Source organism: Salmo salar, chromosome 19, assembly GCF_965601325.2.
Source record: "Salmo salar chromosome 19, fSalSal1, whole genome shotgun sequence".
NCBI lineage: Eukaryota > Metazoa > Chordata > Actinopteri > Salmoniformes > Salmonidae > Salmo > Salmo salar.
In genome coordinates, this window is record NC_138309.1 from 32,002,727 (window position 1) to 32,027,094 (window position 24,368).

General features: G+C 41.4%; 1 protein-coding gene across 4 annotated transcripts in view; it reads left to right on the forward strand.

Annotated features, from left to right (window-relative positions):
• Positions 1-24,368, forward strand: part of LOC106578655 (transcriptional activator GLI3) — a 197,012-nt gene that overhangs the window by 18,074 nt on the left and 154,570 nt on the right. For all 4 annotated transcript variants that reach the window (XM_014157694.3, XM_045702221.2, XM_082965706.1 and 1 more), the window contains exon 2: positions 18,061-18,234. In XM_014157694.3, the coding sequence (XP_014013169.3) occupies positions 18,102-18,234 (133 nt within the window). In that variant the 5' untranslated portion in view covers positions 18,061-18,101. The remainder of the gene's footprint in view (positions 1-18,060; positions 18,235-24,368) is intronic.

The following is a 24,368-nucleotide window of genomic DNA, read 5'->3' on the forward strand; positions in this document are numbered from 1 at the left end:
AACAATAAATACGAAATGAGTAATGATAACTTGCCTTCATAAAGTATTCATACCCTTGACTTATTTCACATTCACCCAGCTACACACAATACCCCATAATGACAAAATGAAAAGATGTTTTTAGAAATCAGGAACATTCAATTTTCAATGTCGTCTTGGTAAGCAACTCCAGTGTGTATTTGTCCTTGCGTTTAAGGTTATTGTCCTACTGAAAGGTGAATTTGTCTCTCAGTGTCTGGTGGAAAGCAGACTGAACCAGGTTTTCCTCTAGGATTTTGCCTGTGCTTCGCTCTATTCCGTTTCTTTTTATCCTTGGCGATGACAAGTGTAACCGGTGTGAAATGTCTAGCTAGTTAGTGTTGCGCGCTAGTGGCATTTAAATCAGTGATTTCACTCGTTCTGAATCCTGAAGAGATGTTTCCTTGCTTTCCAAGGGCTGCGGCTTTTGTGGAGCGATGGGTAACAATGCTTCAAGGGTGACTGTTGTCGACGTGTGCAGAGGGTTCCTGGTTCAAGCCCAGGTTGGTGCAAGGAGAGCGTCGGAAGCAGTACTCTTACACAAGCATACCCATAACATGATGCAGCCCCCACCATGCTTTAAAATATCAAGAGTGGTACTCAGTGATGTGTTGTGTTGGATTAGCCCCAAACATAACACTTTGTATTCAGGACATGAAGTACATTTTTTTGCCACATTGTTTGCAGTTTTACTTTAGTGCCATATTGCAAACAGAATACATGTTTTGGAATATTTTATTCTGTATAGGCTTCTTTCTTTTCACTCTGTCATTTAGGTTAGTTTTGTGGAGTAACTACAATGTTGTTGATCCATTCTCAGTTTTCTCCTATCACAGCCATTAAACAAACTCTTAACTGTTTTAAAGTCACTATTGGCCTCATGGTGAAATCCCTGAGCGGTTTCCATCCTCTCCGGCAACCATCCAAAGTGTAGTTAATAACTTCACCATGCTCAAAGGGACATTCAATGTCTGCTTTTTTGTTGTTGTTGACCCATCTACCAATAGGTTCCCTTCTTTGTGAGGCATTGGAAAACCTCTCTGTTTTTGTGGTTGAATCTGTGTTTTAAATTCACTGCTCAACTGAGGGACCTTACAGATAATTGTATGTGTGGGGTACAGAGATGAGGTAGTCATTAAAAAATCATGTTAAACACTATTATTGCGCACAGAGGGAGTCCATGCAACTTATGTGACTTGTTAAGCAAATTTTTACTCCAGAACTGATTTTAAGCGTGCCATAACAAAGGACTTGAATACTTATTGACTCTAGACATGTCAGCTTTTTATTTTTAATGAATTTGTAAAAGATTGTAAAAACATTATTCCACTTTGACATTATTGGGAATTGTGTGTAGGCCAGTGACACACAATCTAAATGTAATCAATTTTAAATTCAGGCTGTTGTTTATATAAGTTTCCATACTGTGTTTAGTGTGTAACGACAACAATAGATTGACTATTTCGATACCTTCGATAATGGTCTCTTTAAGCAGTTGCAGAAAGAAAATTATTTTTCAAAGGCAATGTTTTTTTAGCTTGTTGTTTAACCCGGTGTAAAGAAAAAAACACTGCTTTAAAAAAATAAAATCCATGTCCCTATTCCCACTATGAGAGATGGAGAGTCTGAGTGGCAAAGTGGCGAAAGAGATTTCTACTTTTCAATTCACATTACATCCTTGCTTTACCGTTTATGGTGGCTGGCAATGCAACATTCTTGGTCCGCAGCTCAAATTGACCGTAAATATCACAGTAGCCGCTAGTACTTAGTCTCTTCCACATCACAGAACTCTCTGAAACAAATCATTTGATTGGGCAAACTTATCAAGCACCAACTATTTAACAATCCTAGCAACTTTTCTTCTTAAACCAACTACAATATTGAATAATGCAACCAAACCATATTACACTCTTGAATAATTAAACAATCCACAAGCATGTGCAGACAATTAAAAGGCTTATTTTCTCATCCGTACACATTCAATTTGCTGAGAATACACAGCTAACTCCTAGCTAACTAAAATTAACAACATGCTTCATGAGCAAGTAACGTTAGCATATCAATAAAGAATGTTTACCCCTCCCATAAGATTATAAAAGTACAGTAACGTTATCGTACAGTGTCATTCATATTATAATTTAGGCTACTCAGCTAGGTAAAGTTAGCTAGCAAGTCCCCCATACCCTGTGGGAATTTCGCCTCTGTGTTAGGCTAACACTAGCTACCATATTAAAGCTACTATAGAACACTATGGTAAAAGCAAATTGTGACTGAAACCGTCTAATGTCAATTGCTTGTGTTTCTTGGCCCAAGCAAGTCTCTTATTCTTATTGGTGTCCTTTTAGTAGTGTTTTTTTTGCAGCAATTCGACCATGAAGACCTGATTCACGCAGTCTCCTATGAACAGTTGATGTTGAGATGTCTCTGTTACTTGAACTGTGTGACACATTTATTTGGACTACAATTTCTCAGGCTAGTAACTCTAATGAACTTATCCTCTGGAGCAGAGGTAACTCTGGGTCTTCCTTTCCTGTGGCGGTCCTCATGAGAGCCAATTTCATCATAGCGCTTGATGGTTTTTGCGACTGCACTTGAAGAAACCGGATTGACTGACCTTCATGTCTTAAAGTAATGATGAACTGTTGTTTCTCTTTGCTTATTTGAGCTGTTATTGCCATAATATGGACTAGGTCTTTTACCAAATAGGGCTATCATCTGTATACCACCCCTACCTTGTCACAATACAACTGATTGTCTCAAATGCATTAATTCCACAAATGAACTTTTAACAAGCCACACCTGTTAATTTAAATGTATTCCAGGTGACTACCTCATGAAGATGATTGAGAGAATGCCAAGAGTGTGCAAAGCTGGCATCAAGGCAAAGGGTGGCTACTTTGAAGAATCTGTGATATTAAATATATTTTGATATTTTTTAAAACACGTTTTTGGTTCCCACATGATTCCATATGTGTTATTTCATAGTTTTTATGTCTTCACCATTATTCTACACTGTAGAAAATAGTAAAAACAAAGGAAAACCTTTGAATGAGTAGGTGTGTCCAAACTTTTGACTGGTACTGTATATTTTATTTGACATGCCTGTGTGATGTCTGGTATACATGAATACAAATGTTTTCACCCTGGACATTTACTTTAGACCTTCATACGAATCATACGCTTCAAGTGTTGTCTGTGTTTAACTTATCACAGAAGTTAGTAAAAGTTAGTGACAAACATGCTATGAAGAAGTTATTGTTTTGTAATCTAACAAAATTAAAATGAGTTTCTACAAAACTTGCATTTGGTCATCCCCAAAATGTGGCCTTTGAAAGCCTTGGTAGTTGCATCCTTTCTCAGGGAATTGTTTGCATATACAGTTGAAGTCAGAAGTTTACATACACCTTAGCCAAATACATTTATACTTAGTTTTTCACAATTCTTGACATTTAATCCTAGTAAACATTCCCTGTCTTAGGTCAGTTAGGATAACCATTTTATTTTAAGAATGTGAAATGTCAGAATAATAGTAGTGATTTATTTCAGCTTTTATTTTTTTCATCACATTCCCAGTGTGTCAGAAGTTTACATGCACTCAATTAGTATTTGGTAGCATTGCCTTTAAATGGTTTAACTTTGGTCAGACATTTCGGGTAGCCTTCCACAAGCTTCCCACAATAAGTTGGGTGAATTTTGGCCCATTCCTCCTGACAAAGCTGGTGTAAGAGAGTCAGGTTTGTAGGCCTCCTTGCTCGCACACGCTTTTTCAGTTCTGCCCACAACTTTTCTATAGGATTGAGGTCAGGGCTTTGTGATGGCCACTCCAATACCTTGACTTTGTTGTCCTTAAGCCATTTTGCCACAACTTTGGAAGTATGCTTGGGGTCATTGTCCATTTGGAAGACCCATTTGCGACCAAGCTTTAACTTCCTGACTGATGTGTTGAGATGTTGCTTTAATATATCCATCTTTTTCCTGCCTCATGATGGCATCTATTTTGTGAAGTGCACCAGTCCTTCCTGCAGCAAAGCACCCCTACAACATGATGCTGCCACCCCCGTGCTTCACGGTTGGGATGGTGTTCTTCGGCTTGCAAGCCTCACCCTTTTTCCTCCAAACATAACGGTGGTCATTATGGCCAAACAGTTCTATTTTTGTTTCATCAGACCAGAGGACATTTCTCCAAAAAAGTACGATCTTTGTCCCCATGTGCAGTTGCAAACCGTAGTCTGTTTTTTTTTATGGCGGTTTTGGAGCAGTGGCTTCTTCCTTGCTGAGCGGCCTTTCAGGTTATGTCGATTATAGGACTCATTTTACTGTGGATATAGATACTTTTGTACCTGTTTCCTCCAGCATCTTCACAAGGTCCTTTGCTGTTGTTCTGGGATTGATTTGCACTTTTCGCACCAAAGTACGTTCGTCTCTAGGAGACAGAACGCGTCTCCTTCCTGAGCGGTATGACGGCTGCGTGGTCCCATGGTGTTTATACTTGCGTACTATTGTTTGTACAGATGAATGTGGTACCTTCAGGCATTTGGAAATTGCTCCCAAGGATGAACCAGGCTTGTGGAGGTCTCCAATTTCTTTTCTGAGGTCTTGGCTGATTTCTTTTGATTTTCCCATGATATCAAGCAGAGAGGGAATGAGTTTGATGGTAGGCCTTGAAATACATCCACAGGTACACCTCCAATTGACTCAAATGATGTCAATTAGCCTATTAGAAGCTTCTAAAGCCATGACATCATTTTCTGGAATGTTCCAAGCTGTTTAAAGGCACAGTCAACTTAGTGTATGTAACCTTCTGACCCACTGGAATTGTGACACAGTGAATTGTCAGTGAAATAATCTGTCTGTAAACAATTGTTGGAAAGATTACTTGTCATGCACAAAGTAGATGTCCTAACCGACTTTACAAAACTACAGTTTGTTAACAAGAAATTTGTGGTATGGTTAAACGAGTTTTATTGACTCCAACCTAAGTGTATGTAAACTTCCGACTTCAACTGTAGCTGACAACAGGGTGGCAGGTGTTTGATGTACTGCTCTAGAGTCTGGGAGACTTTTACAGGGAGGAGAGAGAGCATGAGTTTTGGCTTGAGTACAGTGAAGCCAATCCAACCAGTGGCTGTGGATAATATGCTATGTCATCACACAGGCAAACTGTTACAATGAAGGAGATTTGGGGCAGTTAGAGTGTTGGACTAATAACCGAAAGGTTGCAAGTTCAAATCCCTGAGCTGACAAGGTACAAATCTGTCGTTCTGCCCATGAACAGGCAGTTAACCCACTGTTCCTAGGCTGTCATTGAAAATAAGAATTTGTTCTTAACTGACTTGCCTAGTTAAATAAAGGTAAATAAAAAAAATTACATAGTGCATCAAGTATACTATTATGAGTGTAGTTTACTTCTCTGTGCTCTGGAGAGATCGCAGGTAGTTGGTCAGAAGGCTGTGGAGGTCCTTGACCCATTCTGTCTCTGTAGTACCTGGAGAGAGATGGATAGAGGTAGTGAGTGCTAGAAAGAGAGCCCTCACCTCTGACCTCCTACTGGCCCAGGGCCTCCTGCCTAGTATCATGACATAGTGTTCCATGTTCCTGCTGGTAGCAAACCTCAATCTGCCTTGTATGGTTGCATCCATATCCACCAGACTCCAAGAAATCAGATGACAAACCTGCAGAGATTAACAAAAGCAAATTGTACCTGTATTTAAGATTCATGTATCAGTTTGCCTATTTCACGTTAATGTATAGATCTGATTTAAAAGTATGCATGCCATTTTTGGATAAAGGCTATGACAAATTACATGGCATACATGTGAATTTATAGCTAGAAAATATATTATTTATATTCTCATCTCACTAACAATTGCTTAGGCGAACAGCAAATTCCAGTACTGTGGCTAATCTGTATTGTGGCTAGCTTCACATAGGTGACTTGTTCTGTCATGACAACATGCTCCTCCTTATTTGACTGTAGTTAGCTAGCTGCTAGTTTATTAATTGTTTACTCTATTGCTTAATAACTGATGTAGTTAGCATGAGCTAGGAAACAAGCGTTGATCCTGCTTGCTTTACATCTGACAGATATTTGACGACCGTAGCAAGCTAGATTATAATGGTTAATGAAAATTTCAGTTTAGTTAATTAGCTAGCTAGCTAAGTGTAAAACTGAGAGTCTCGCTGTAAAATGCAGCTAGCTAGCCAACTGGACTTTATCAGTTGTACCCAAGCTAGCTTGATCCTCAGTAACATTAGCTTACCATGCTTTTCTGGACATTCCTCTTGCCCATCCCGGTCGACAACTCCTTGCCTACTACCGTCTCTTGGTCTTCTTCTAGGTTCAAAACTATATGGCTGTAGTCTGGTGCCTTATTATCAAATGCAACCCACTAGTACATTTATTTAACTAGGCAAGTCCATTAAGAACAAATTCTTATTTACAATGTCAGCCTACACCGGCCAAACCCAGACGACGCTGGGCAAATTGTCCGTCGCCCTATGGGACTCCCAATCACGGCCGGTTGTGATACGGCTTGGATTCAAACCAGGGTGTCTGTAGTGACTCCTTAAGCACTGAGATGCAGTGCCTTAGACCACTGCGCCACACGGGAGCCCACAGACACATGGTGCAGGCAGGCAGTCAATGGCTCAGTGTTCCAAAACTGTTCACCAGTTTCTATGTCAAGCAATGACAGTGTTCCATTTGTTATTTTTATGTTTTTATGGTGCACAGCAGCATATAATAGATTTTATTTCCAATTTGCCCCATAAAGTGACATATTAATACATACAGTAGCTATATGTGCGACACATTATTGTTTGGGGGGTTCTAATGGGAAACACAGCCTTTAACCTCTTACATCTAGACGTTCCGCTAGCAGAACACCTGCTCCAATATCCAATGATGGGCGTGGCGCGAAATACAAATTCCTCTAAAATCCGAAAACTTCAATTTTTCAAACATATGACTATTTTACAGCCATTTTAAAGACAAGACTCTCGTTAATCTAACCACACTGTCCGATTTCAAAAAGGCTTTACAACGAAAGCAAAACATTAGATTATGTCAGCAGAGTACCCAGCCAGAAATAATCAGACACCCATTTTTCAAGCTAGCATATAATGTCACAAAAAACAAAACCACAGCTAAATGCAGCACTAACCTTTGATCTTCATCAGATGACAACCAGAGGACATTATGTTATACAATGCATGCATGTTTTGTTCAATCAAGTTCATATTTATATCGAAAACCAACTTTTTTACATTAGCATGTGACGTTCAGAACTAGCATACCCCCCGCAAACATCCGGTGAATTTACTAAATTACTCACGATAAACGTTCACAAAAAACATAATTATTTTAAGAATTATAGATACAGACCTCCTCTATGCACTCGATATGTCCGATTTTAAAATAGCTTTTCGGTGGAAGCACATTTTGCAATATTCTCAGTAGATAGCCCAGCCATCACGGCTAGCCAAGTTTAGCCCTGATCAAACTCCGATTTACTATTACAAAAGTTTCATTACCTTTGTTGTCTTCGTCAGAATGCACTCCCAGGACTGCTACTTCAATAACAAATGTTGGTTTGGTCCAAAATAATCCATCGTTATATCCAAATTGCGGCGTTTTGTTCGTGCGTTCCAAGACACTATCCGAAATTGTAAATCAGGGTCGCGAGCATGGCGCAATTCGTGACAAAAGATTTCTAAATATTCCATTACCGTACTTCGAAGCATGTCAACCGCTGTTTAAAATCCATTTTTATGCCATTTTTCTCGTAAAAAAGCGATAATATTCCGACCGGGAATCTCCGTTTAGCTAAATAGAGGAAAGAAAACAAAGCTTTCGGTCGACGCGGGCACGAGCCTGAGTCTCACAGTACTGTAACCAGCCACTATCCAAACGCGCTACTTTGTTTCAGCCAGAGCCTGCAAAGCCACGATTCAGCATTTTGCCGCCTTCTGAGAGTCCATGTGAGCCGTAGAAAGTGTCACGTAAGAGCAGAGATCCCCTGTAATAGATAGAGATAATCAACAAGGCCAAGAAATGGTCAGACAGGGTACTTCCTGTACAGAATCTTCTCAGGTTTTGGCCTGCCAAATGAGTTCTGTTATACTCACAGACACCATTCAAACAGTTTTAGAAACGTTGGAGTGTTTTCTATCCAAAGCTAATAATTATATGCATATTCTAGTTTCTGGGCAGGAGTACTAATCAGATTAAATCAGGTACGTTTTTTATCCGTCCGCGAAAATACTGCCCCCTAGCCATAACAGGTTAAACTTTTAACATGTTATGTCATACTGAACGCAGCCCAGGCAAATGCAATCAATCAACGCACCGTGACATTGATCAACCAATGGTGTGTTAGATACCACACACATACATACATTTGCTTGACACGTCCTCATTATCATATTGGAGGAAGTAATACAGAAATAAAGAAATTATTTAAATGAATAACATGAATTAAAATTATTTATGTGTGCATTTATTTATTAATTTAATTCTAATTATGGCAGCTTTGGTCCTCCATACAGTGTAGGCAAGTAAAAAAAATGTACTGTTGAGATTTAAAGCTACGGTGACCATTTCAGCATGTAACAGGTTGTTACTACAATTTCAGGTAAAAACTCAATAAAACAAGTCTAAAACTAAGGAGAATGTCTCTACATTTCAGCTGTTTCAAAAACATTGCTATACTATAAAAAAAAACTAAGAGTGTTGACTCAATGAGACAATTCTGTTTACACTGCCCTGCTTAGAGGGGGGCAACTGTTGGGCGAGTGTCGTCCAGACGTGACAAGTTCGCAAGTTTACATTCCAGTATATGTGTTGTCCAGGGTATTTTTTGCAAAAAGTTTAGTAAGTGTGAAGACCCTCAAACTTTTCTCTTTATTTCGGTGTTTGACGTACACCATTTGCAAATGACTTTCAACTCTGAGCCTTTGTCATCAAAGTGTATAATTTATGTTAAATTGATTTGCTTAATGTGCTTATAAAATAAGAATGTTTATTTTTCTTACCAACAGTCTGAATAGTGGTATTTTTAACCTGTTTAATCGCCTCCCTTTCTGTGGGAAAGGATTATGGTGGCACACAAATAAAGATACACCCTTTCATTCTCCATACACTAATTGAGTGTGGGACAGTCATTTCAAGGAATAAACATAAAAATGAAATTTGGATTTATTTTGGGTAACGACTTCAACCGATGCGTGGTTCATAATGCCTTCTTTTGTAAGGTGCTTACTGAGTATGCAAAGACCAGCCCTTCTGTTATACAGTGAGAATGAACATTATACAGCCTCCATAAAATGTTGGTTATTTTTGTGATATCTCATGCGAACATGGTGAATTATTTGATTTTCTAATGACATGTAAGTAGATTAGTATGTATTCTCTGCAGCTAAGGTTTAGGGTAGATTCCCTACAGTACATGACAACATACAGTATCATGACTTTCAAAAGAACTGCATAATGTTTACACTGAGTATACAAAACATTAAGGACACCTGCTCTTTCAATGACATAGACTGACCAGGTGAAACCAGGTGAAAGCAATGATCCTTTATTGATGTCACTTGTTAACTTCTATGGGCTAGGTGGGACGCTACCTGCGGGACACAGCCAGTGAAATATCAGGGCAGAAAATTCAAAAACAACAAAATGTCATAATTCAACTTTCTCAAACATACAACTATTTTACACCATTTTAAAGAAACTTCTCGTTAATCTAACCACATTGTCCGATTTCAAAAAGGCTTTACAGCGAAAGTATAACATTAGATTATGTTAGGAGAGTACATAGACAAAAATAATCACACAGACAATTTTCCAAGCAAGGACGTGTCAATAAAACCCAAAACACAGCTAAATGAAGCACTAACCTTTGACAATCTTCATCAGATGACACTCCTAGGACATTATGTTACACAATACATGTATGTTTTGTAAGATAAAGCTCATATTTATATCAACAACAAAAAAACAGCATTTTACATTGGCGCGTGATGTTCAGAAAATGTATTCCCACCAAAATGTCCGGTGAATGTGCACATCAATTTACAAAAATACTCATCATAAACGTTGACAAAATATATAACAATTATTTTAAGAATTATAGATGGACTACCCCTGGATGTAACCGCTGTGTCAGATTTTAAAATAGCTTTGCGGAGAAAGCACATTTTTCAATATTCTGAGTACATAGCTCAGCCATCACGGTGAGCTATTCAGACACTCGCCAAGTTCGGGGCAACCTAAACTCAGAATTAGTATTAGAAATATGCTCTTACCTTTGCTGATCTTCGTCAGAATGCACTCCCAGGACTGCTACTTCCACAATAAATGTTGTTTTTGTTCGAAATAATCCATATTTATGTACAAATACCTCCGTTTTGTTCGTGCGTACAGATCACTTATCCAAAGGCATAACGCGCGAGCGCGGAACGAGACACAAAGTCAAAATGTTCCATTACCGTACTTAGAAGCATGTCAAATGCTGTTTAAAATCAATCTTTATGGTATTTTTAATGTAAAATTGAGACAATATTCCAACCGGACAATAGCATATTCATTCAAGAACAAAAAGGAGGGGCACGCTCGCGGGACCGAGCATATCCAATCCCTTTGTTGCCAGGCAGACCACTCAGTAACTGAGCTCCTATTATCTGCCCAGTGACAGGAAAATGCTCAAACCACTTTCTGAAGGCTTTAGACAACCAATGGAAGCCTTAGGAAGTGCAACGTCACCCCACAGACACTGGAGCTTCGATAGAGAATCAAAAGAACTACAATTCTCAGACTTTTCACTTCCTGCTTGGATTTTTCTCAGGTTTTTGCCTGCCATATGAGTTCTGTTGTACTCACAGACACCATTCAAACAGTTTTAGAAACTTCAGAGTGTTTTCTATCCAAATCTACTAATAATATGCATATTCTAGTTTCTGTGCCAGAGTAGTAACCTGTTTTAAATTGGGTACGTTTTTCATCCGGCCGTGAAAATACTGCCCCCTAGCCCAGACAGGTTAAAACCTCTTGCATCTAGACGTTCCACCAAATATCCAATGGAAGAACGTGGCGCGAAATACAAATACCTCAAATTCAATATTTTAAATTTTTCAACTATGCGACTATTTTACACCATTTGAAAGATAAGACTCAAAAAGGCTTTACAGCGAAAGCAAAACATTAGATTATGTTAGGAGAGTACACAGCCAAAAATAATCACAGCCATTTTCAAAGCAAGCATATATGTCACAAAAACCCAAAACACAGCTAAATGCAGCACTAACCTTTTGATGATCTTCATCAGATGACACTCCTAGGACATTATGTTATACAATACGTGCATGTTTTGTTCAATCAAGTTCATATTTATATAAAAAAACAGCTTTTTACATTTGCATGTGATGTTCAGAACTAGCATTCCCACCCAAAACTTCCAGTGAATTTACAAAATTACTCATGATAAACGTTGACAAAATACATAATTATTTTAAGAATTATAGATACAGAACTCCTTTATGCAATCGTGATGTCAGATTTTAAAATAGCTTTTCGGCGAAAGCACATTTTGCAATATTCTGAGTTCATAGCTCAGCCATCACGGCTAGCTAATTTGACACCCGCCAAGTTCAGGGAAACCTAAACTCAGAATTGCTATTAGAAAAATTGGATTACCTTTGCTGTTCTTTGTCAGAATGCACTCCCAGGACTTCTACTTCCACAACAAATGTTGTTTTTGTTCCAAATAATCCATAGTTATGTCCAAATACCCCCGTTTTGTTCGTGCGTTCAGGTCACTATCCAAAGGGTAACGCGCGAGCGCATTTCGAGACAAAACATTTCAAAATGTTCTTTTACCGTACTTAGAAGCATGTCAAACGCTGTTTAAAATCAATTTTTATGGTATTTTACTCGTAAAATAGCAATAGTATTCCAACCGGACAATGCTGTATTCAGTCAAAAAGGAAGAGAGAAATTGGCGAGGTCTCGTGAAGGCGCATCTCCAGTCTCTCTGTCACCAGGCAGTCCACTGACAAACTGTGCTGCTGTTATCTGCCCGGAGACAGGAGACGCTTCAATCCGGTTTCTGAAGGCTTTAGAGAGCCAATGGAAGCCTTAGAAAGTGTCATGTAATAGCTCAGATACTGTAGTTTCGATAGACAAGCAACAGAAGGACTACAAATTTGCAGAAAGGCCACTTCCTGCTTGGAATCTTCTCAGGTTTTTGCCTGCCATATGAGTTCTGTTATACTCAGACACCATTCAAACGGTTTTAGAAACTTTAGTGTTTTCTATCCAAATATGCATATTCTCGTTTCTGGGCAAGAGTAGTAACCAGTTTTAAATCGGGTACGTTTTTTATCCGGCCGTGAAAATACTGCCCCCTATCCCAGGCAGGTTAAAGCAGGCAATATTAAATCAGCTTTACCAACTTTTTACCAGCATGTCACATGTGCAACAAGGGGAAAAAAATCCTAGACCACCTTTACACCACACACAGAAATGCATACAAAGCTCTCCCCCGCCTTCCATTTGGCAAATCTGACCATAATTATATCCTCCTGATTCCTGCTTACAAGCAAAAACTAAAGCAGGAAGTACCAGTGACTCGCTCAATACGGAAGTGGTCAGATGACGCGGATGTTATACTACAGGACTGTTTTGCTAGCACAGACTGGAATATGTTCCGGGATTCATCCAATGACATTGATGAATACACCACCTCAGTCATTGGCTTCATAAATAAGTGCATCGATTGACGTCGTCCACAGTGACTGTACGTACATATCCCAACCAGAAGCCATGGATTACAGGCAACATCTGCATCGAGCTAAAGGCTGGAGCTTCCGCTTTCAAGGAGCAGGAAAATAATCCAGACGCTTATAAAAAATCCTGCTATGCACAGAGACGAATCAGCAAAGCGTCAATACAGGATTAAGATTGAATCCTACTACACCGGCTCTGACGCTCATCGGATGTGACAGGGCTTGAAAACTATTACGGACTACAAAGGGAAATCCAGACGCGAGCTCCCCAGTGACGCGAGCTTACCAGACGAGCTAAATGCCTTTTATGCTCGCTTCGAGGCAAGCAACACTGAAGCATGCACGAGAGCACCAGCTGTTCTGGATGACTGTGTGATTACGCTCTCGGTAGCCGATATGAACAAAACCTTTAAACAGGTGAACATTCACAAAGCCACTGGGCCAGACGGATTACCAGGACGTGTACTCAAAGCATGCGCAGACCAACTGTCAAGTGTCTTCACTGCCATTTTCAACCTCTCCCTGACTGAGTCTGTAATACCTACATGTTTCAACCAGACCACCATAGTCCCTGTGCCCAAGGAAGCGAAGGTAATCTGCCTAAATGATTACCGCCCCCGTGGCACTCACGTCAGTAGCCATGAAGTGCTTTGAAAGGTTGATCATGGCTCACATCAACAGCATCCTCCCGGACACCCTAGACCCACTCCAATTCGCTTACCGCCCCAACAGATCCACAGATGACGGAATCTCAATCGCACTCCACACTGCCCTTTCTCACCTGGACAAAAGGAACACCTATGTGAGAATGCTGTTCATTGACTACAGCTCAGCATTCAACACCATAGTGCCCACGAAGCTCATCACTAAGCTAAGGAATCTGGGACTAAACACCTCCCTCTGCAACTGGATCCTGGAATTCCTGACGGGCCGCCCCCCCAGGTGGTAAGAGTAGGCAACAACACGTCTGCCACACTGATCCTTAACACTGGGGCCCCTCAGGGCTAATACAGTACCTGGATTATCAGTGGGGCCCAGAGTTTTTCCTGACTTTTTGACCACCTGACCAGGATAAACTCTGGGCACTAGTCATAACCTAGCCTTGTTATAACCATTATCATTATATAATAAGTTATAAGTATGTCATATTGTAAATACCTACAGGATGTGCCATTTCTGGAAATTCCAATCTAGGCCAGGAAATGCTAATGCTATTTTTCTATCGGAGGATTTATCTCAGGGAGGCGCATACACTGAGTGTACAAAACATTAAGGACACCTTCCTAATATTAAATTGCCCTCAGAACAGCCTCAATTAGTTGGGGCATGGACTCTACAAGGTGCCGAAAGCGTTCCACAGAGATGCTGGCCCATGTTGACTCCAATGCTTTACACAATTGTGTCAAGTTGGCTGGATGTCCTTTGGGTGGTGGACCATTCTTGAAACACACAGGAAACTGTTGAGCATGAAAAACCCAGCAGTGTTGCAGTTCTTGACACATACCGGTGCGCTTGGCACCTACTACCATACCTCGTTCAAAGGTACTTCAATATTTTGTCTTGCCCATTCAACCTTTAAATGGCACACATACACAATCCATGTCTCAATTGTCTCAAAGATTAAAAATACTCCTTGAACCAGTCTCTGCCCTTTCATCTACACTGATTGAAGTGGATTTAAAGTCCCCGGGCACTAGGAGCGCTACTTCTGGATGAGCATTTTCTTCTTTGCTTATGGCTTTATAGTTGGTTGAGAGCGGTCTTAGTGCCAGCTTCGGTTTGTGGTGGTAAATAGACGGCTATGAATAATACAGATGAGAACTCTCTTGTTAGATAGTGCGGTCTACAGTTTATTATAAGGTACTCTACCTCAGGTGAGCAATACCTCGAGACTTCTTTAATATTAGACATCACGCACCAGCTGTTTATTGACAAAAATAAGACACCCCTCGTCTTACCAGAGGTAGTGTCTCTGTTCTGCCGGTGCATGGAAAATCCTGCTAGCTCTATATTGTCCATATCTTCGTTCAGCCATGTCTCGGTGAAACATAAGATGTTACAGTTTTTAATGTCCCGTTGGTAGGATAATCTGAATCGTAGTTCATCCATTTTATTGTCCAATGATTGCACATTAGCGCGAAGAATGGAAGGCAGTGGGAGTTTACTCGCTTGCCTCAGTATTTTCAGATGGATGCCCGATCTGCGGCCTATTTTCCGGCATCTTCACGCAAAAGGCGTGGATCTGGGCTTGTTCCAGTGAAAGTAGGATATCCTTCTCGTCGGACTCGTTAAAGGAAAAAGTTTCTTCCAGTCCGCGGTGAGTAATCGCTTTTCTGATTTCCAGAAGTTATTTTCGGTCATAAGAGACGGTAGCAGCAACATTATGTACACAATAACTTCAAAAATAAGTTACACAAAATGCTAAAAAATAAAAGCTAATAGCACAATTGGTTGGGAGAATGCAAAACGTCAGCCATGTTCTTCGGCGCCATCTTTCAACTTCGCGTTGCTTGAGTGTGAAGACTGATAAAAGTAACCAAGAAGTGTAAAGAGAAGGTTAAAAGAAAGACAGACAGACAGACAGACAGACAGACACTTGCAGGATGGGGTGATTGGGTGTAGCGGTGGACTGCTCTGAATGCTTCGCAACACAAAAGGGTGTTCAGCCACGCTTGAGTGGCCAGGAGCTGTGAATATTTGTTCTACCAATGGAATGTGTATGCCCCTGCTTTTCTCCTCACCCCGCACTCCTCCCCCAATATATTTATCTTCTGAATATCCCTCCTTCCTTCCAACATTTTCTAACTCACCTGGGGGGAGGGAGGTAGAGAGGTTTAGAAGTTCAAACAAGGAAGGGAGCCCAAGCACGCATACTTACGCTGGCACGCACCTCGCACCCACGCAGGGACACACGCAAACACCGGCAAAAGCACCTTCGTCTTCTCTTTTGCAAGGAGTTCAATCGTCAGAATGGTGCAATTTAAAAGAGGGCAGAAAAAACCTTTGTCTGATCTCCCCTCTGCCAGAGACAGAATGTCAGTCGAGGAGTGCCTCACATTTGAGTTTCTATGGTTGCAGGCCAATGAAAGTGGGTGAGTGGCTTGATGTCTCTCTCAACCCAGGACCTGCATCGATCGAGTGCTCAGGAACTCACACATACACACTCACTCTTGTTGTTCTACAAAAATGGAAAAAAGTTCTGAAACTAACCCCAAAACTAAAACACTCATCAAACGCATACCAATGATTTGAGATGAGATCTGTTGTCGAAAGATAGAAATTAGGTCTGGAGTGACATGGTACACATGTATTCATGTGGGACTGATTAGAGGAAGAGTTTGTTTAATTCTGTCTTGATTGGTCGGGGAGTAATTGTGCTTTGTTTCTTTTGGGGGGGGTGGGGGGGGGGGGGGGGGCAATCTACGATTGCTTACAGATGTTGTTGTCGGCTTAGAATGGACGGCAGGAGGTTTGGAAAAAAACTAACAAAGCGCACCTTGTTTGTCTGAAGTTGCCCCCCCCCCCCCCACACACCGCCCTCCCAGGAGAGTTTTGGTAACACCATCCCATTCTCCTGTAAATTCAACATCAGCCCTGTGTATTTCAGCCCTATTCACCAACTCCCCTCTTTCTAATCTGCTAGTGTTTATGGGATGGAAGGCAATTAAATAGTATCGTTAGGCAATTAGGACTCTATTTTCAAAGAAATGTTGCACAGACTAAATATTTCCAGCAATTATCCTTGAACAATGGTGTGTTTCGGGGTCTAAGTGATGGGCTTGCAGTGGATTTAAATTATCCCATGTTTTATGTTGTGGTTTAGCATGTTTGGTTGCTGTCTCCATGGCTAGGGTTCAGGGATGATTTGACCCAAATGGAGGTTCTGAACTGAACTGAGACGGTTTGCTACTATAGACTGTTGGCTGAATTTCTGAAAGAGGCAATCTGAGATTCTAGTCCGAAAATCTATGTACCAAACCCAGATTTGCCCTTCAAAATGGAGAGACAGCATTAACCGAAACAACGTTTGTTCTTTGAGAGAAGGAAAAATTGCCAGGCACCATGATATTCCCAAAAGCACCACAGACGAGCCTTAATTTTTTGAGGTTGTGAATGTTTCTCTCGCTGTAGTATCCCCTGAAGATTTTTTCTTTCTCTCTGGAAGAGGAGGAATTATCCGTACCCACAACCTTCACTTCCATGTACTCTAAGATGCAGTATAACCTGAACTTACTGAACAGCAACTTCTTTAACTAATATACTTTGAAATAAAATGTATAGAACTTAATTCCCCCACATTACCAGAAGTTTACTATGTCATAGTTCAAAATTGGGTGAGATGAGAAGTTAGCTAGCTCTCCCATTTGTAAGGTTGCAAAATGATCTTAACTTTATCAAAATTCCCAGGTTTTTACCGAAATCTCGGTTGGAAGATTCATGCTGTAAGGCCCATTGGGTGCATTGAGAGGGCAGTGGGAAGATCAAACATAACAATTATGAGTGAAAATAAACAGAGTGGAGCTGGTGGATTGACCCATGGCCCTCTCTGTGGCCAGGGATAAAAGGGAATTGACTGGAAGGACTTCCTTATGGTATAGAGGTTAGAGGTCAGAAAACATGAAGCGCCAGTTCCATGGGATTGTTTTCTTGAAGGCTTTCAGATTTCATGCATTCATACAGTTTGTTTCTCAAGATGTGGAGACATCCCACTGGGCACAGATGTCAGTTCAACGTCTAGTTTTTATTGACATTTGGTTGTCACCATGTCATTGGATTTTGGTGAAATATTTGGTGAAAAAAATACGAAATGCCCTTAAGTTGACTTTTTGCAAATCCAGTTAGTTTTCCATATTGACTCAATGTCATCACATAGATTTTGGGGGTTGAGGTGACGTGGCAACAACGTTGATTCAACCTGTTTTTGCCCAGTGGGATACTGTTGCATCTCTATTGTTGAGAGAGTGTGATATTAACCTTTCGAGCAATTCAACAACGATGTCTTTACACTTAATTACACTTTGTCTTGTTAAAGAATTGGTCAATTTAACAATTTCTTGAAGCTTTAAACAAAACAAAAGTGTTAAGAGATTTACTATGATAGACACTCCTTGGACAATCATCACTGGAAGACCAATGCATCTGGAGAGAATGTTAGGAAAGTCTGTAGCATGACAGTTTGCTCTAATAAAGCTCTGCAATGGGACGATACTGTACTGCTCTTGTTGACATCTTCTTGTACACCTGTTCCCTACCCCCCAGGTGTCCTGTCTCCATGAGGTGCTGAGGAATGAGCAGTCGCCATGGAAACCCAGTCCCAGGCCAGTTCTGCAGCTGAGAAGAAGAAGAAGGTGGAGACCATTGTGGCAACCAAGGGCTTGTCCACGTCCGCCGACATCAGCGAGAAGGCTGTGGCCTCCAGCACTACATCCAATGGTAAGGATTGTTTCCAGCTTTTACCTCCTCTTCCTTCCTTCCTTCCTTACCCTCTCTGGTCCTCTCTTGTTCTCTTCCTCACTGGTCCCTTCCATCACTCTCCTGTCGCTTTCTTGTCTTGTCTCACTCCGAACAGGAAGTTGCAAGGAGTTGAATGGTTTGGTCATAAACTTAAGATATTGGTGTTTATTCATTTAGCATGCTGTTTGTAGTGGAATGCAAGATGTGAATGGATCATATTCTGACAAACTCAATCACGTGTTATGTTTAAAACGAGGTCAGGCCCTTTTGGAGAAAGTGGAGTTCTAGAGAGTTCAAACAATACTATTCACCGGACGTGCTACCTGTCCCAGACCTGCTGTTTTCAACTCTCTAGAGACAGCAGGAGCGGTAGAGATACTCTCAAAGATCGGCTATGAAAAAGCCAACTGACACTTACCCTTGTGTTACTGACTTGTTGCACCCTCGACAACGACTATGATTATTATTATTTGACAATGCTGGTCATTTATGAACATTTGAACATCTAGGCCATGTGCTGTTATAATCTCCACCCGGCACAGCCAGAAGAGGACTGGCCACCCCTCATAGCCTGGTTTCTCTCTAGGTTTCTTCCTAGGTTTTGGCCTTTCTAGGGAGTTTTTCCTAGCCACCGTGCTTCTACACCTGCATTGTTTGGGGTTTTAGGCTGGGTTTCTGTACAGCACTTTGTGATATCAGCTGATGTAAGAAGGGCTATATAAATACATTTGATTTGATACAACAATCATATATGCAACATCTTGAATACACAACAAAAGATTTTCATTGTTCAGTCTTTTGGCCCTCACAACACAGCTGCAGCAATGAAGAATATTAGATAACAAAATATTTTTTTCTCCAGGAGTGACTGGGACTGCCAGACAAAAGTCATAACAAACCTAGAGGACAAATGACCATGACTTAAGTTGCAGCTGTGGTCATTAGCTGCAGCTGGAAGAGTTATGTTTTTTTTTGGGGGGGGGGGGGGGGTAGTAGACTTAGGGGTGTCAGCAGAGAGAGAGAGGTAGGGAAGCACTCTGTTGCCCTGGGCTTCCATCTGATTTGTAGCATGTCAAATGTTATCATTCCAGGTCCGCATTCCCATATGGCAACACTATTTTATTAATTAAATGAGAGAAGTGAAAAATAAGTTTTGCGGTGTGGAAAATGCATGGATGTAATTTGGCTCTGGAGATTGTGCATTTTTCTTTAATGCTCTGGTAATTACTCCTACTAACAACGTAACGTTTGTCTTGGAAACGTACTCCCGCAATGATCTGAACCTACACAAGGGGTAATACCTGGGGTTAAAGAGTAGGGAAACAAACAATACTATTCTTATCCAAGATCACGAGAGAGAGAGAGAAAGATAGGAGGAATGAGGGACGATACTTATCCACAGAGAAAGAGATGGCTTACACATTTTTTGTGCAGGTTCTAATGACAGCACATTCTCTAAGTTGCCCCAGAACTCATAACATCTTATCAGGTGTAACCTTACACCCCTGTCAACTTTAACCCCTGTAGCCCCTGTCCCCGCTCCTTCCCCATACAAACAAAAGGTAATTGTGAGCAGCTGAGGAACCCCAGTGACTGGCTCTTCTCAGGAAGGCCCAGGTGAATATTTCCCCCATCATGCAGCAGAGGAGTGGCCCCTGAACCCACACAGGGGAAACTCTGTAGGACACCACTCCACCACAGCATGCTACGATTAGAACTGAAGAAGTAAAAGCTAGGAGCAGTTATTGGTGGACTTATGGGCTGTTTAGCTTTAGCTCGCTGAAGTGTTTTCTGTTGCAATACAATTACTACACGATTGCGTGTTTTGGTTTTGTTTGTGATTAAAGCATATGGAAATAATTTTCTGGAAAACCTCACCTGATAGGCTTTGTGTCTAAGTCCAAGTTTTTGGGGGACTTAATTGATTCAAATGTTGGCAAGTCCTAGAGGTTATAATTTGATTAAATGACTCCAATTTTCATATGAAATGGAGGCAATGTTTTTTGTGACGAAATTGAATCATGACGTTACTAACCACTCTCCCAAATCTAATTCCAGAACACAAAGAACAAACACATAAATATAACTTTTTCTTTCTAAAGATTAGAATGTTTTGGTTCTTTATATTGTGTATAGATAACACAAGTAAATTAGTTGTGGTTTGTAATCATGATTAAAAACACTACTTATATTCAGTTAAAACCCTAGACCTTGGTCTAGTTTACACATACACTATGTAACAGTGTGTGTACATATGTCCTGAGCAGTTCCCAAACTCAATAAAAATCAGAACAGTGGAACACTTTTGTTTCTTCCTTTCTGTCCTTTCTTTGCTCCTTTGTTATTTTCTCATCTCTCACCCTCTCTTTTCTCTCACTTCTATATCCTACTACCCTCTTTTCTGCCAACGTGCACTCCTCTCTCTCCCCACTCTCTCTTCCTCTCTTATTCTTCTATGTAAGTTTTGTCGGAGTTGAGAGAGCTTGCTTGGCTTTGTAATGTGGAGTCTTGGAGGGGGAGCTAGCTAGCTAGCGTTCCCACATGGTTGGCTAAATGGTGGCTTCATCCCGTGTACTATTCATCTTTTCGCCCGCTCCCCTGGCCTGACAGCTCAAAAGGGCCGACTGAGCCACAACAATGCTGTGATTGGTGTTCTTTAGGAGGGGCAAGGGGGAGACCTCCCCCCACCCTCATCATTCTCCAGGCAGGTGGACCACAAAGTCTCCTGATTCTTTTGTTGTTTCCCCGGGCCTTCCAAAAAAAGATGTCCATGCTCTTTGGCTGAATAAATCCTGTCGTCATGCGATAATTTGCAAATAAAAAAAAAACTAGAAAAGAAGGGAGGGGAAAGGCCCCCGCTTATTGGTTAAGGAGAGAGAGGGTGAAAAAAAGAAGTTTCTGGTTGGATGGTTCATTGGATTTTTTTTATATGGATGCTGCTGAAATAGGAAAGTGAGGGAAGAGCGGGACAAAGAGGAGTGAGAGAGAGAGAGGGAGGGCTAGAAGAGAGGGAAAGAGTGAGCGAGAGAGAGGAAGTGAGGGTTTGAGTTAGTGAGCTAGTTTAGGAAATTGTAGTGGAATGCATGCCCTAAAGTAGCAGGGTTTTCTGTAGACCAGAGGATGTTAGTGGGAGGAGCTATAAGAGTACGGGATCATTGTAAAGGCAAGGAATGTAAATCAATGGAATGGTACCAAACACATTGAAACAAAGTGTTTGACTCCGTTTCATTGATTCCATTCCAGCCACCATTACAATGAGCCCGCCCTCATATAGCTCCTCCCACCAGCCTCCTCTGCTGTGAACCTAATAGTTTATGAAGGAAGGACTCAGAACCTTTTTAAAGAGGTGCTTTGGGATTTTGGCAATGAAGCCCTTTATCTACTTCCCCAGAGTCAGATGAACATGGATACCATTTTTAAGTCTCTGCATCCAGTATGAAGGAATTAGAGGTAATTTTGCGAGCCAACGCTAACTATTGTTAGCGCAATAACTGGAAGTCTATAATATCTTATAGCATTCTAGCAGTTACCATAGACTTCCAGTCATTGCGCTAGCGCTAGTTAGCAATTGGGTTAACACTATTTAGCAACTTCCTTCAAACTGCACGCAGAGACATAAATATAGTATACGTAAGTTTATCTGACTCTGGGGAAGTAGATAAAGGGCTTCATTGTCAAAATCCTGAAGTATCCCTTTAACGGTCACGCTTGGAAGGGCAGGAGCAGGAGTCTCAGAGGCCCAAAAGTTGAGCCTTGAAGAGGAAGGAATTTTCTGCTTACATGTAGAAGGTTACCAGCGAAATCGCTAACCCAAACGGAGAGCGTGGCAAGTGTTTAGGAGAGAAAAAGAGCTGTTGACTGCTTTAAAAACATATAACATCTCAGAGAGAGAGAGAGGAGAGAAGGGGAGATGCAGAGAGAGGAGGGGAGAGATAAAGAAGAAAAAGTGAGGGGCCACCTTTTTAGGTAGCCATTTAAATGATCAATTGTAAATAGAAGGGGGATGTCATCTATCAGAAATAAAGTTTCCGCTTAACAGCCGGGATGGAAAGTAATTTACAGATACGCTGTCCCCGGCCATCTTTGTGCCACTCAGATAAGGTTTCATTTCAGAAACGGATAGGAGACATTTTCACTTACGGGGCCCCTATTCTGCGACACCTGTGATAACAGCTTGTGGACCCTAATTGAAAATGGGTTTCAAAATGGATTTTCACATTTCTTCTCCTCCCTCCCTCACCCCGTTCCTTACTCATTGCCCCCCTCTCCCCCACCTTCTCACCCCCATCAAGACAAACCCCCCCACCTCTGCTCCCATCCCTTTTCCGTGGTGTTCCGTGTGTCTGGAAATATTGGAGGAATGGAGGGCCAGGGAGGAGGGGAGGAGAGAGGCCGGTTTTCCGGGCGTTGGGGAAAATGGAGCGTAGGGAGCGGATTATCCCTCAGCACCCTGTCAGTGGTATGACAGCCTTGCGATCCGTCTTATTAATGAAATCATTGATCACTTGATGGGACTCATAATCAACTTTCTCGAAAGTGTCCTCCTGCCCCCCTCCGCACGCACACACACACACACACACACACACACACACACACACACACACACACACACACACACACACCACACACACACACACACACGTTTGTTTTACTATCCTTGTGGGGACCAAACAATTGATTCCTATTCAAAATCCTATTTTCCCTAATCCCTAACACTAACTGCCACCATCACTGCTCTCCACATTTCATCTCTCACTTTTTCTCTTTAGATTTACTACTCTACCTGTCTGATTTTTTTGTTAACAAAAAAAATGAAATTTTATGAGTGGCTTGATCATTATATAAATGAAAGAAATGAGGTGGCGCTCCTAGTGGCCAGGGACTTTAATGCAGGAAAACTTAAATCCATTTGATCTAATTTTGACCAGCATTTCACACGTGCAACCAGAGTAAAAAAAAAAAAAAACTCTAGACCACCTTTACGCCACACACAGATATGTGTACAAAGCTCTCCTTCGCCCTCCATTTGGCAAATCTGACCATAATTCCATCCTCCTGATTCCTGCTTACAAGCAAAAACTAAAGCAGGGAGTACCAGTGACTCACTCAATAAGGAAATGATCAGATGACGCAGATCCTAAGCTACAGGACTGTTTTGCTAGCCAAGACTGGAATATGTTCCGGGATTAATCTGATGGTATTGATGAGTATACCACATCAGTCACCGGTTTCATCAATATGTGCATCGACGAAGTCGTACCCACAATGACCGTACGTACATACCCCAACCAGAAGCCATGGATTACAGGCAACATACGCACTGAGCTAAAGGATAGAGCTGCCGCTTTCAAGGAGCGGACGCTTATAAGAAATTATGCTATGCCGTCTAACGAACCATCAAACAAGTATAGGGTCAATACAGTACTAAGATTGAATCCTACTACACCAGCTCTGATGCTGGTCGGATGTGGCAGGGCTTGCAAACTATTTCAGACTACAAAGGGAAGCCCAGCCGAGAGCTGCCCAGTGACGCGAGCGTACCAGACGAGCTAAATGACTTCAATGCACGCTTTGAGGCAAGCAACACTGAAGCATGCATGAGAGCACCAGCTGTTCCAGACAACTGTGATCATGCTCTCCGTAGCCAATGTGAGTAAGACCTTTAAACAGGTCAACATTCACAAGGCCGCAGGGCCAGACGGATTACCAGGATGTGTACTCACAGCATGCGCTGATCAGCAGTGTGTTCACTGTCATTTTCAACCTGTCCCTGACCGAGTCTGTAATACCTACATGTTTCAAGCAGACCACCATATTCTCTGTGCCAAAAAATAACAAGGTAACCTGCCTAAATGACGTAGCACTCGTGTCTGTAGCCTTGAAGTGCTTTGAAAGGCTGGTCATGGCTCACATCAACACCACCATTACAGAAACCCTAGATCCACTCCAATTCATAAACCGCCCCAACAGATCCACAGATGACGCAATCTCTATTGCACTCCACAATGCCGTTTGCCCCCCCCCGGACAAAAGGAACACCTATTTGTGAGAATGCTGTTAATTGACTACAGGCCCACATTCAACACCATAATGCCCTCAAAGCTCATCACTAA